Source organism: Chiloscyllium punctatum, chromosome 44 (assembly GCF_047496795.1).
Source record: "Chiloscyllium punctatum isolate Juve2018m chromosome 44, sChiPun1.3, whole genome shotgun sequence".
Classification (NCBI taxonomy): Eukaryota; Metazoa; Chordata; class Chondrichthyes; order Orectolobiformes; family Hemiscylliidae; genus Chiloscyllium; species Chiloscyllium punctatum.
This window is the reverse complement of record NC_092782.1, coordinates 48,352,048-48,367,026: the sequence shown is the minus strand read 5'-3', so window position 1 is coordinate 48,367,026 and position 14,979 is coordinate 48,352,048. Positions and strand designations below refer to the sequence as shown.

The following is a 14,979-nucleotide window of genomic DNA, read 5'->3' as shown; positions in this document are numbered from 1 at the left end:
GGCGGGGCTTGGTGTAATGGACTGTGTCATTGTGAGGGGTGATGCTCTGGGTTAATGAACTGTCCGTCATTGTGAGGGGCGGGACTCTGGGACATGAGCCGTCAGTCATTATCAGGGGCGGAGTAATCATGGGGTAATAAACTGTCCATCATTGCGAGGAGTATGTCTGGTAATCCAAAATAAAAAGCAGGAAATGCTGGAAATCCTCAGCAGCTTCCGTAGCGAGAGAAACGAAATAAAGGACTCGGGTCGTGAGTGACTTGTTTAAATGGGAGCTGTTTTGAGGGCGGTTAGGGATGTGGGCGTGCCCCTCAACTGTCAATCAGGGTGGGAGGGTGTGGTTAGGTGCTGTCTCCCTGACGACGGCCGCTGGACTCGCTGCTGTGAAAATGTTGAAGAAATTCGATAAAAAAGATGAAGAGTTAGGTCAGTGATTGTGTCTAGAGTTACTGTTTAGTTGTTAATTCTTTTCACTCGCGGTTGCTGGGAGTCAGACCCGCCAGCCGTGAGCTGAGGGAACGGCTCACCGAGCATCACAGCAGGGGCCCGACTGGACCTCTCAGTCAGCGTCCATTTCAATACCCCAACCACTCCCTTTCCGACATGACCACCTTTGGCCTCACCCATTGCCAAAACAAACCACAGCTCCCATTGGAGGAACAACACTTTATCTTCCGCCCGGGCACCCTACAGCCCAGAGCAGTCAACATTGAGTTCTCCCAATTTCAAATAACCTCCCACCCCGTCCCCGGAGTCCCTTCCCAGCCCCCCCACCCCCACTGCTCCCTGCCACCAACCAGATTGAGTGCATCCACAAACCAACCAAGTCGTACCCTTCACCTATCCTGACTGCACACCACCTTGCCCCCGCCTTACCCTTTATCTGCAGCTCCCCCCACACCCACCTCCAGCCCTGAAGAAGGGTTCGTTCCTGATGAAGGACTTTTGCCTGAAACGTCGATTTTCCTGCTCCTCGGATGCTGCCCGACCTGCTGTGCTTTTCCAACACCACTCTAATCTTACACCTGAAATGTCAACTTCTACACCTTCTTATGCTGCTTGGCTCGCTGTGTTCTTCCAGTCTCCTCCCTGTCTACTTTGGATTCCAGCATCTGCAGTTTTATTTTGTCTCCATTATCTGGAAATGGGCAGCTGCTGACCCCGCTCGTGTTTATCACAAAAGAAAGGTTCAGTCTCCGGGTTAGACTGCTGTGGGAGGAGTTTAAACATTTAATTTGGAACACTTATTTCCAGATAAGCATTGAATTGCAGCCGTTAGCATGTCATTGTCGAGAGATTTAACTGATCGCTGTCATCTGAGGGAGAGCGTGATCAATGGTGCACTGCAGATTACGATAGATTGGAATTCAAAGGATCTATAGCAGATTCTCGTCTGCTTTTCTTTTGGGTGGGGGACTGGTGATTGTCCAGCCAGTGTGCTGAAATAGATGTATAATTGAGATTCTAGCAACTCAAGCATTCTAGCATTGCAGCAACTCAAAAATCCAGTACTCTGGGATGGTTCTGGTTGCTAGGCACAGTTACTTATCTTTGTTGTCCCGTGATGATATGGCTTAGGTCCTATCTTATACGTTAACATGGAGCTCTTCAGTGTCAAGCATCAGATTCCACTTGAGGCTTAACAACACTACACTTGGTCACTGTCTCTGATCTGTTGTGTCTATGGTCCGGCATTCAGTGTGAATAAGACCAAATGTATGCCTCCACTAACACTCTGTTCTCCAGCTTCCAGTTCATCCCTTCCACTGGTCATTGTGATACTTAAGATAATAACGTGCACCATATCCAGAATGACCTCAACAAAAGTCAGACATGGCCTGCTAAGTGGCATATAACATTTGTGATTGGCAATAACTGTTGTCAAAAAGCAAGAATTTAATCACCTCCACTTGAAATTTGATGGCATTATTATTGCTAAATTCCCCATTAGCAATGTTCTGGGGTCACCTTTGACCAAAGATTCAATGGTATCAATCACATACATACTGTGGTTCGAATATGTCTGAGGTTAGGTATTCTGCAATGAGCAACTTACCTCTTGACTCCTCAAAACTTTTCTACCATCTATATAGCCAAGCCATCTACCATCTATATATGCATATCTATATGTGTATTCCCAGGATGAATGCTGTGCCAACAATATTGATGATAATCCACACCATTCAAGATAAGTGTTGGTTGATACCCATTCACACTCTTAACATACGCTGTTTTCACCAACTGTCATCTATCTTCCATAAGATACATTGCAGCAACCCACTAAGGCTTCTTAGAGAGCACCTCCTAAACTCTTGGTCACCTAGAAGAACAAGCACATTAGAATTTTCACTACCTGCATGTTCAACTCCAAATCATAATTTCCTGATTTAGAAATGTCATCCATCACACACTGTTACTGGACAAAATCCTGTAATTCCCAAATGAATAATAGTGTGGGACTGCAGCGGTACAGGAAGGATGTGACTTCAGTTCTTGAAGTCTCCTGTAAAGGAGCAGTGCTCTGAAAGCTTGTGATTGCAAATAAACCTGTTGGACTATAACCTGGTGTCGATTGACTTCTAACCAAATATTTGGTCACCTGATATTTATTTTGCCTGATAATGTCACTGTAAAGCAGCTCAAGATGTTTTACAAAGTTATACAGTTATAACTTCAAAATGCTATCATTAATGTTTGGTTCTTCTTTCGGTGAGAAACATGCCAGTCCTCTGCTCTTAAACTGCACTGATATACAACAATGGCCCTGCATGCACTTGGACGATTCCCAGCATTTTTGTTAGAATAATACTTCTCAGCCCATAATCTTTACATCAAGAAGGACAAGCAGCTACAATTTCTGTATTAAGTTTCAGTTTGAGGGACGGAAAAGATTTTAAACTTAAAGAAGGGCATGAAATCAGAGCTAGCTAAAGTAAACTGGCAAATTACACTATGGAATAGATCACTAGAAATATAGTAACAGACATTAAGGAGATTTTTCAGTTCATAAAATAGATATGTTCCAACGAGAAAGAAAATTTTCAAGGAGCGAATCTACCATCCATGGTTAATTTAAAAAGATAAGGATCTATCAAAGGGAAAAAAAAGCAACCAAGTAAAGATGAGTGACAAGTCAGAAGATTGGAAAGAATATAAACAATGAATGTTATTTTAAAAATTAATGAGAGAAAACTGCAGAGCATGAGAAAATGTTAGCTAGAAATATAAAAACAGATGGCAAGGGTTTCTACAGACTTTTTAAACAAGTGTTAAAAGGAGTGATTGATAGAAAGTCTTGGAATTTAATGTTGGAAAATAAGGCGATGCCAGATAAGCAAGTATTTTCTATCAATCTTCACTATGACAATACAAGTAACATCCCTGAACTAGTCTAAAATCAAAAAAAGGGAGGGAGAAACTCTGAAAATTGCAGTCACTATGGAAATGGTATTATGTGAACTGTTGGAGCTGTGGGCTGACAAGTCTTCCAGGTCCTGTGGACTTCATCCTCTGGTTTTAAAAGAAGTGGCTGGTGAAATACTTGATGCATTAGTTTTTCCACAGTGTGGAAACAGGCTATTTCAGCCCAACAAGTCCACACCAACCTTCCAAAGAGTAATCCACCCAAATCCATTCCCCTATCACTCTGCATTTCCCCTGACTAATGCACCTAACCTACACATCCCTGAACACTATGGGCAATTGAGCATGACCACTTCACCTAACCTGCACATATTTGGACTGTGGGAGGAAACTAGAGCACCCAGAGAAAACCCAAGCAGATACAGGGAGAATGTGCAAACTCCACACAGACAGTCACCCGAGGTTGGAATCGAATCCAGGTCCCTGGTGCTGTGAGGCAGCAGTGCTAACCACTGAGCCACCGTGCTGCCCCACAGTTTTAAATTTCCAAAATTTCTGATATTCATGCAATTTTCTATTAAATTAGAAAATACTGAATATAATTTTATTTAATTAAAGAGCTAGGTAGAAAGCCAGAAGCAACAGTCCAGTTGGTTTAATATCTCTTACTAAAGATGTTACAGTTATGCACTTTGAAAAATTCAAGAGAATCAGGCACATGGTCTTGTGAAAGGGAAATCTTGTTTTACCAATTTAATGGAATTCTTTGAGAAGTAATATACTGTGAATAAAGGGGAACTCCCGGATGTACTGTATGTATCATTCTTGAACTTATTTCATAAGGTGCTACATCAAAGATGTTGAAAATAAGATCTTGTGGAGTAGAAAATAATGTACTAGCACGGATAGCAGATTGCCTAGTTTGCTGAAAACATTAGCTTTAAATGAGTCATTTTCTGGTTGGTGAGATGTGCTGATCGGTTATTGATTAGATTCTGACTAGTAGAGGCATTACCATGGAGAATGTATCCATTAATGATGACAGTTAACTACCAAGCTTTGTAAACATTTTAAACCAGGCAGGTTGACTCTGGTCAAACAATGCCCTGAGAAATGAATGGTGAATTTTCAGCATCCAAAATGCAATGCCAGACATTAGATGTGATACTGTCATTGGTCAACATTTGACAGCTAATCTTGAATGTGCAAAGAATTATGTTGATAATCAATTTTGGATTGCCAATTAGCTTCAGGATGTGGTCCACTTGGGCATTCTGGAATCTGTGAATATTAATATACACAGTTCTTTAATTTGAAGACAGATCATGTACATATACACTGCCTGTTTCAACTCAAATGAAATGCCCAATTGTTGGTTTATTTCTCAGGGCAATGCCATGACCAATCAAAATCAACCTGCCTGCCTGCCTTCAACTTAACAGATACATTCTCATTGCATCACCTCTACCAGTCACAGGCCACCTGTCAACCAATCAATACCCTTCGTTCACCCAGTATAACTGTTACTTTTCCTTTACATTGATATTCTTGTAAATTGTCCTGATTAGTACAAGATGAAAAGCTCTGACAAAATGTGTTTTCTTTGAGCAATACTCAAGTTTTGTCCAAAATACTCTTTTTCTGTCCTACAATAATTATCTTCTACTGAACTTGCCATAATTGATCATAGCTACGCAAAAGATTTGCTAGTTCCTAAAGCTATGTATTTGATGTTGCTTTTCAGTAGGTGCTGTTATCTATTGACCTTTGATCTTTGATGTGTGTTTATCTCATTTGCTATACCGCACAAAAAAATCATGACCTTTGTTGATTTTTTTTTCAACCAAACAACACAAATTTGTTTTTGTGTACTTATTTTACCTCTTAATTGCCTGAAGTAAGCTAATAAACATGTTCTTGTTCAAACTGCAGCTGTGAGAGTGTATGCTTGCATAATGTAGTGGAATTGGTGCATGATTATGTTCAATTACCTTATCAGTGGGAAAATAAACAATTTTGTCTATGAAGGCAAAAGCAAAAAATTTCATGGTGTGAAAAATAAATTTGTCATTCTTGATAATCTGAAATGCAAATTTAAACTATGGAAATGAAAGAAGAAATAAATCTTCCTTTTTCAGGATTCACAGTTTTGCATTCCAGTGTAAATTTAATTTTTTTTTGCAGTACATGGAAGACACAACGATTATTTTGGGAAATATTGTAGATACATTTTGTTTTTAATACACAATTGTTCAGAACTTAAGTTGGTAATTATGTTAAGCTGTAAATATTAAGCACAAGATGGCAAGAATTCAATTGTAAATGGAGCAGCTGAGTTGGAGGCTAGAGATAAAGGAAGGGCAGCAGAATGAAACAGTTTGAGTTACAATTAAAAGCAGAAGAGAGAGGAAAAAGAGAGCAGAGAAAGAAAAAGAGAGACCATTTAAACTTAACAAAAACTGACACTTAAGAAAAGTCAGCTTAAAAGACTGGGAGAGAGGCAGAGGGTAGGCTTAGTGAGGAAGAGAGTGAGGATGAGCAAGCCCCGGGTAGTCAGAAGTCTAGAGAGAAACTGTTTTAAGTATGTTCAAGCATTGCCTAAATTTGATGAGAAGGATGTGGAAGCCTTTTTCGTCTCATTTGAAAAGGTGGCTAAACAAATGCAGTTGCCAGTGACAATGTGGGTTTTGTTGATCCAAACGAGACTTGTTGGTAGGGCTAGTGAGGTCTTCACATCACTATCAGAGGAGGTATCTGGGGAGTATGAGGAGGTGAAAAAAGCCATTTTAAGTGCATATGAGCTTGTACCAGAAGCCTACAGATAATGTTTCAGGAATCTAAGGAGGGACCCAGGTCAAACCTGTATTGATTTGAAAGGATCAAATAGAGTAACTTCGATAGATGGATAAGGGCTTTAAAAATCGAGCAAACCTATGATGCCCTTAGAAAGGTAATTATTTTGGAGCAATTCAAAAATTCACTGCCTGAAGTAGTGCAACCTCATGTGGAAGAGCAGCGAGTTAAAATGGCAAGGTTAGCAGCTGAAGTGGCTGATGATTATGAGCTGGTCCATAAAACACAGTTTGGCTTCCAGAATCAATTTCAGTCCATGAGGGATAGAAATTGTGGCAAAGAGAAACTCTCATGTGGAAAGGGAAAGGTAGATCTCAATGAAGATCATAAGGATAACTTACCACAGGGTAAAAAAGAAACCCTTGAGGGTGACAAAGAAGTTTTAAAGACTCCAGTGTTTTCACTGTAATAAAGTGGAATACACAATATCACAGTGTTGGTGAGCTAGGAGAAAGCCAGATGTAGGAAAACCAGACAAGATTGGAAATTTTGTTGGACTAGTAACAAAAAGCACAAGGGAAGTTAGACAACTGCCTCAGACTGCACAAGGTGATCAGAGGTTGATTAAGAAGGAGATGCCAGATCTGCTTAAACAATATAGATGCAAGTGTAAAGTTATTCACATAGGCCAGGAGCAGTAGTTAAAGAGGTTACAATATTATGGGACACTGGATCCTCTCAGATTGTAATGCTAAAGGATGAGGAGATATGTATGCCTGAGGGACTATTGCCAGAAAATGTACTGGTAACAGGAACTCATGGTGAGACAAAAAGCACTCAATTATGTAAAGTGAGGCTAGAGAGTTCAGAGAAGAGTGGAGAATTTGTGGTAGGAGCACTGGACAAACTCCCAGATCCAGGAATACAAGTTGTCCTTGCAAATGATATGATAGATTCACCGGTAGATGTGCTGCCTACTCTAGTTGAAAAGCCAATGGAGTACAAGCAACTGAAGACATGAAGGATGTTTATCCAAGAATTTTCCGAGATTGTGTGATCACAAGATCTCAGAGGCACAAGTTGAAGCAGGAGAGTTTTAAAAAGCACAAAAAGGATGCTGGCATAGCTTTATCCAAGACTTTTTTTGATCAGATAAGTGGCACAGAGCAGGAGCAAATAGGTAAATATGCAAGTATCTTTAGCTCTGCTAAGCTGATTGAGTTACAGCAGGAAGATGAGAACTTAAAACAGTTGAATCAAAAGACATATACAGAAAAGGAAAGTGAATGCCTTCCTGTGTATTATTACTTAACAAATGGTGTCTTAATGAGGAAATGGAGACTGTCACACATTCAAGCAGCTGAGAAATTGGCAGAGATTCATCAAATTGTTTTGCCCGTAGGATATAGAAAGGAAGTGCTGTGAGTGGTGCATGAGCTATCACTGGGAGGTCATTTAGGAGTGAGGAAAATACAAAGACATTTTTACTGGCCTGGACTACACAAGGATGTAGTTGAATTTTTCCAGAAGTGTCATACATGTCACTTAATTGGAAAACCTCAGGCAGTAATATAACCTGTACCTTTAATACCTATTCCAACATTTGAGGAACCTTTCGGAAGAGTCTTGATTGATTGAGTAGGTCCCCTACCTCAAACAAAAAGTGGAAATAAGTATATATTAACAATAATGGATGTGTCAGCTAGATTTCCGGAGGCAATCTCATTACACAACATCACAGTTAAAAGGATTGTAGAAGAATTACTTAATTTCTTTACTAGACACTGACTACCAATAGAGATCTAGTCAGATCAAGGATCAAACTTCACAACCAAACCATTCAAGAAGGTTATGGATAACTTGGGGATAAAGCATTTCAAATCTACTGTGTACCATCCTGAATCGCAGGGAGCGCTAGAGAGCTGGCATCGAACACAAAAGATCACGTTGAGAGCTTTTGGTCAGGATTATCTGGATGATTGGGATAAGGGAGTTCCGTTTGTACTTTTTGCATTCAGAGATGCATCAAATGAATCGACCAAATCCAGTCCAGTTGAATTAATTTTTGGACATGAAGTAAGAGGACCATTTAAAATTGATTTAAGGAAAAATTATTAACTCAGAATTCAGAGACGATTTGGACTATATGTCAAATTTCAGAGAAGGATTAAATAGAGCTGGGCAGTTGGCTAGACAGCATTTAAAAGTATCACAGCATACAATGAAACCGGAAGCGGATAAGAAATCAAAAATTTGCAAATTTGCTATTGGTGATAAGGTATTGGTGTTACTTCCAGTAACAGATGAGCCTTTAAAAGCAAGGTTTAGTGGACCTTATCAAATTGGGAAGAAATTGAATGAAGTGAACCACTTGATAAGGACTCCAGACAGGAAGAAATCTGTGTGTCATGCGAATGTGCTCAAAAGGTATTTTGATAGGGAAAGAAAGCAAGAGGAGAAGGCGTTAATGATTACAGCACAGAAGGAAGAACCAAGTTCAGAGGATTCTGAATTGGACATCCCTCAAATCAAATTAGACAACGAGAAAGTTGTCAAAAATTGGGATAAATTATTGAGTTACCTTCCACAAGAGAGTCAAGATGACCTGAAAGAGTTATTACTATCACATGGGGAGATATGTGGAAATAAACTAAGATATACTAAATCGTGCATGATGTAGAGATAGGAGAAGCTGTTCTGATTAAGCAACATTCTTATAGGCATAACCCTCTAAAATTGGCACAGGTTCAGAAGGAGATAGAATGCGTGCTCCAAGATGGCATAATTGAAGTGAGTTACAGTGACTGGAGCTCACCCATAGTCATGTTGCCAAAGCCAGATGGTACCAATGATAGTATGTGGACTATTGCAAAGTCAACGACGTTACAAAGGCTGATGCATATCCAATTCCCTGGTTTGAAGACTGTGTTGAAAAGGTGGGACAAGCTACTTATATTTATAAGTTGGACTTGTTCAGAGGCTACTGGCAAGTACCTCTGTCAGAAAGAGCAAAGACAATTTCTGCTTTTGTAACACCAAATGGACTATGCCAGTTCAAAGTCATGCCATTTGGTATGAGAGGGAGAAGGGAGCATCGAGAGTGTCAATATTGCAGTTGAACAAATGGAATTATGGAGCTATGACTGAGGAGCTGGCCAAAGTTCAATGGTTCAATACCCTAGCAGGGATGGCAGTGGAACAACAAAGGCAGGTATTTCTGGATATAATGCAGAAGGTGCAGAATCGGTTCATTCCAAAGGGGAAGAAAGACCCTAAGGGGACGCAGGGGCAGCTGTGGCTGATGAGGGAAGTTAAGGACTGTATAAAGATGAGAGAAGAAGTATAACATAACAAAGATGAGCAGGAAGCCGGAGGACTGAGAAACTATTAAAGAGCAACAGAGGATAACTAAAAAGGCAATACGCAGAGAAAAAACTGTCCAAAAGTATTAAGGAGGACAGTAAAGGCTTTTTTAGGTATGTGAAAAGAAACAAAATGGTTCAGACTAAAATTGGGCCCTTGAAGACCGAAATGGGTGAATTTATTGTTGGCAACAAGGAAATGGTGGAAGAGTTGAATAGGTACTTTGGATCTGTCTTCACTGGGGAAGACACAAGCAATCTCCCAGATGTAATAGTTGCTGAAGGACCGATGGTAATGGATGAACTGGAGGGAGTTTATATTAGGCAGGAAATGGTGTTGGATAGACTGTAAGGTCTGAAGGCTGATAAGTCCCTGGGACCTGATGGTCTGCATCCCAGAGTACTTTAGGAAGTGGCTCTAGAAATCATGGATGCATTGGTAATCATTTTCCAATGTTTTATCGACTAAGGATCAGTTCCTGCAGATTGGAGGGTGGCTAATGTTGTCCCACTTTTCAAGATGGGAGGGAGAGAGAAAACAGGGAATTATAGACTGGTTAGCCTGACGTCAGTGGTGGGAAAGATGCTGGAGTCAATTATAAAAGATGAAATTATGACTCATTTGGATAGCAGTAACAGGATAGGTCAGTCAGCATGGATTTACAAAGGGGAAATCACGCTTGACTAATCTTCTGGAATTTTTTAAGTATGTAACTATGAAGATGGACAATGGAGATCCAGTGGATGTAGTTATCTGGACTTCCAGAAAGCCTTCGATAAGGTCCCACATAGGAGATTAGTGAGCAAAATAAGGGCACATGGTATTGGGGACAAGGTACTAACTTGGATTGAAAATTGGCTGACTGACAGGAAGCAAAGAGTAGTGATAAACGGGTCCCTTTCGGAATGGCAGGCAGTGACCAGTGGGGTACCACAAGATTCAGTGCTGGGCCTGCAGCTGTTTACTATATATATCAATGATATAGATGAAGGCATTAAAAGTAATATCAGCAAATTTATTGATGACAAAAAGCTGGGTGGCAGGGTGAAATGTGAGGAGGATGTTATGAGAATACAGGGTGACTTGGACAGGCTAGGTGAGTGGACGGATGCATGGCAGATACAGTTTAATGTGGATAAATGTGTGGTTATCCACTTTGGTGGCAAGAACAGGAAGGCAGATTACTATCTAAATGGGGTCACGTTAGGTAAAGGGGAAGTACAACAAGATCTAGGTGTTCTTGTACATCAGTCAATGAAGGCAAGCAAGAAGGTACAGCAGGCGGTGAAGAAAGCTAATGGCATGCTGGTCTTCATAACAAGAGGAATTGAGTGTAGGAGCAAAGAGGTTCTTCTGCAGCTGTACAGGGCGCTGGTGAGACCACCCCTGGAGTATTGTGTGCAGTTTTGGTCAACAAATTTGAGGAAGGACATTCTGGCTATTGAGGGAGTGCAGCGTAGGTTCATGAAGTCAATTCCCGGAATGATGAGACTATCACATGTTGAAAGATTGGAGTGACTGGGCTTGTATACCCTTGAGTTTAGAAGGATGAAAGGGGATCTGACTGAGACATATAAAATTATTAATGGAATTGGACACTCTGGAGGCAGGAAGCATGTTTCCACTGATGAGCGAGTCCAGAACCAGAGGACACAGTTTAAAAATAAGGGATAGGCCATTTAGAACAGAGTTGAGGAGGAACTTCTTCAGATCAGATTAGATTAGATTAGATTACTTAGTGTGAAAGCAGGCCCTTCGGCCCAACAAGTCCACACCAACCCTCCGAAGAGCAACCCACCCATACCCCTTCACCCAGAGAGTAGTGAATATATGGAATGCTCTGCCCCAGAAGGCAGTGGAGGCTAAGTCTCTGGATACTTTCAAGAAAGAGATGGATAGAGATCTTAGAGATAGTGGGATCAAGGGTTATGTGGATAAGGCAGGAATAGGATTCTGATTGTGGATGATCAGCCATGATCATAATAAATGGTGGTGTTGGCTCGAAGAGCCGAATGGCCTACTCCTGCATCTATCGTCTATTGAAAAACTCTCCAGCCACATTTCAGAGACTAATAAGATCATTGCCAGATTATCCAACTGTGTGGTGTAAATTGATGGCCTGGTGATTTTTAGTCACTCATGGAAGAAACATTTACAACATTTATTGGACTTGTTCGATCGACATCAGAAGGCAGGCTTGGTAGTAAACCTGGCTAAAAGTGAATTTGCCAAAGCCCAAGTCACCTTCCTGAACCATGTTATTGGACATGGACATATAGCCCCACAGGATGTGAAAATGAAAGTAATTGGGGAATTTCCCACACCATCAACAAACAAAAGCAGCACTACAGTTCTTGGGATTGAGTGGATTTTACCGAAAGCTTGTGCCTAACTTTAGCAGCATGGCTGCTTCAGTCACCAAAATGTTAAAAAAGGGCAACAAGTTTCAGTGGACAGTGGACTGTCAAAAGACATTTGACAACCTAAAAACTGTTATCCACTGCCCCAGTATTAGCCACGCCAGATTACACAAAGCCTCTCAAGGTGACCATCAATGCCAGTGATGCGGGTGTTGGTGCTGTGTTCCTGCAGGAGGATGCCGAAGGGATAGAAAAACCCATTGGGTATTTTTCCAGGAAGTTGAACGTTCATCAACAGAAATATTCAATGGTGGAGCAAGTGACTTTAAGTTTGGTGTTGGCATTGCAATATTTCAGTGTTTATATTACCAGCAATGCATCTGAGACGCTCATATACACTGATCATAACCAATTGACATTTGTGGAAAAATTTTTAAGGATAAAAATGCCAGACTGGTTGGATGGAGCTTGTTGTTGCAGCCATTCAATTTAATAATTGTGCATATGGCAGGTCGCAAAAATGTTATTGCCGATGCATTATCAAGACTCGAACGAGATAGGGGGGCTCTTGGTGGCTGGTGTGCCACTGCCTTAATTCACATGTAGTTGTGCATGTTTTTGTATGTTTATAGTTAGTATAGTATATATGTGTTTAGACTACTGACAGGGATTTTGAAGGGTTCTAAAAATGAAGCCATCTTTTGATATTAATGGTTAATTTTTTTTTAAGGGGGGAGGTGTCACAAAGCTGGTCCCTTCTTTCTAAAAGCTGTTCCTTTTCTCAAGGATACTGTGTCCTTAGGTTTTTCTCAGAGAGGTGATAAAACTCTCCTGCTGCTGATTAGACTGGTTTGGTACAGAGATTAAAGGGTACTAAGAGGCCTTTTTGTTTATATGTAAACAGATGAACCTTTAGGCTAAAGTGGTATTGTTTTAGAAGTGACTTGTATAATGAAAGGAGAGTGGTCAGCTCTCTAACTGAGCAGTTCAGTTCTGTCCAGAATTGGTTGGGATTCAACTCTGAGCTATGTGAAATCTCTCTCTGTCTCTCTCTCTGTCTCTCTCTCTGTCTCTCTCTCTGTCTCTCTCTCTGTCTCTCTCTCTGTCTCTCTCTCTGTCTCTCTCTCTGTCTGTCTCTCTGTCTGTCTCTCTCTCTGTCTGTCTCTCTCTCTGTCTGTCTCTCTGTCTGTCTCTCTGTCTGTCTCTCTGTCTGTCTCTCTGTCTGTCTCTCTGTCTGTCTCTCTCTTTCTCTGTCTCTCTCTCTCTGTCTCTCTCTCTCTGTCTCTCTCTCTCTCTGTGTCTCTCTCTCTCTCCCCTTCTAACTTCAACCTGTAAGCATCTGTTTCTTTTTTTTAACTGGTCTTTTAAGGGGATTTGCTTATTGAGACTGTTGTGTATATGCAGAACAGCGTAATTAAGTCTACTTTGTATAGACTGAGTTCTATAATGTTTCTTTATTCTGTTCTTTGTGTTTCATTGTGTATTTTTTGTGAATAAATTTCTGTCTGTATTAAAACCTAGTAGTCAACCTACCTACGTTACTCAGAGTAGTTTTTGCTGTACACTTACCGAAACGGATTGCGAAGTTATGGTCTGAGTTGCCTGCTCAAGAATGGTTTGAGTGGTCTGCCTAGTCCATAATACAACAGATGTACTGAGAAGGAATATTTGTGGCTGGCAGCAGTTAACCTGGTGCTCAGATCGGTTTTAAATGTGACAACAGCTACAGAAAGGTGCAGCAGTGGTAAATACTTCCGTTTAATAAGTGCACGATAGCACAAGTGCCGCACCATGCTAGTGCATGCATAGTAAGTAAGGTGAAGCAATGTGTGCAGTAACTCATTAGAGCTTAACTAGCATTCGCTTTGTGCAATGTAACCTGTATACCTCTGTCTTAAGTCTTTTTGATCTGTACATCCTTGCTTACTGCGATCTGCTTGTACTGCCTTTCCCTGTACCTTAGTACACGTGACAATAAATAAATCAAATAAACTTGATGGCACCTAGATAATTTTTGGTAAAATTCTGCCCAAAATCCTCCTCATAGTTGTACAAACGAATCCTACAGTACTTTTGACAAGCATAGAAATATTTAGACTGACTCCTGTGAGGCTTTGTAAATCTATGGGACAGACGAATAGCTCAAAAAAAACTGAAGCAAACTGTGAGCTTAAATATTTTCAAGACAGCTTTCAAAACACTTCATTTATAACACACAAAATAATACTAATTTTCTGATCGTATTCACCTTCATTCTTTGCATGCTTTTTAGGAAGTGGATCCAATCCTTACCAACATTTGGAGAAGAGTGCAGTATTACAAGAGGCAAGTTTTCAACATCAACTTTCTTCTACTGTATTCTGGGAATCAAAGAAACAATGTCATTGCAAATGTTGTGTAATTTAATTTTAAAAAGATGACTTAATTTTTAAAAAAATCCTTCCTACATTCTTATGGTGATGAAAGAAAATTGTGATGATCATGATGTAGATTTAGAATAACTTCAATTTACAGCCTATTGTGTCTAGGGTGGTTCTTTGAAAGTGTTTACTCCTACATATCTGATTTTACTTGTCACCAAGTAAGTTTCTCATCCCTAAGTATTTTTACAACTTCCTTTTAAAATTATTTATGAAATTGGATTCCAGCACCTTTTTGAGGGAGATTGTGATGGATCGCTGCAGATTGGAGTGAAACTTTTTCTTGGCATCTGTTCTCTAGATCTTTATCCAATGATTTTGTTTCTCTAATCTTAATACTGACCCACTTGACAGATGGAATAATTTTTCTTCAACTGCTGTGTCAAAATCTCTCCTCATCTTGAAACTTTTAAAACAGAATGGTAACCTTTTAAAAGGCAAAATAAGTATACAGATTTTATTCATGGGTGCATTAAATGCAAAGTTGATTTTTTGATCGAGTTGTGCAAAATATTGACTAAGCTATATTTGGAATATTGAGCAGTTTTGGGAACATGGAAGTAATAGATGCGTGGAAAAGAGTAAAGATTAATTGGAATTTATTAGAAATGAGAGGATACAGTTACAAAATGTAGGTTACAAAAAATCTGAAGCTTTATCAGAAAGGTAATAGAAGCCAT

At 40.1% G+C, this 14,979-nt stretch overlaps 1 protein-coding gene across 1 annotated transcript in view; it reads left to right on the top strand.

Annotated features, from left to right (window-relative positions):
- The first annotated feature begins 303 nt into the window (after positions 1 to 303).
- Positions 304 to 14,979, top strand: part of copg2 (COPI coat complex subunit gamma 2) — a 60,236-nt gene continuing 45,560 nt past the window's right edge. The window contains exons 1-2 of the mRNA XM_072562885.1: positions 304 to 426; positions 14,152 to 14,204. Of these exons, the coding sequence (XP_072418986.1) occupies positions 390 to 426; positions 14,152 to 14,204 (90 nt within the window). The 5' untranslated portion in view covers positions 304 to 389. The remainder of the gene's footprint in view (positions 427 to 14,151; positions 14,205 to 14,979) is intronic.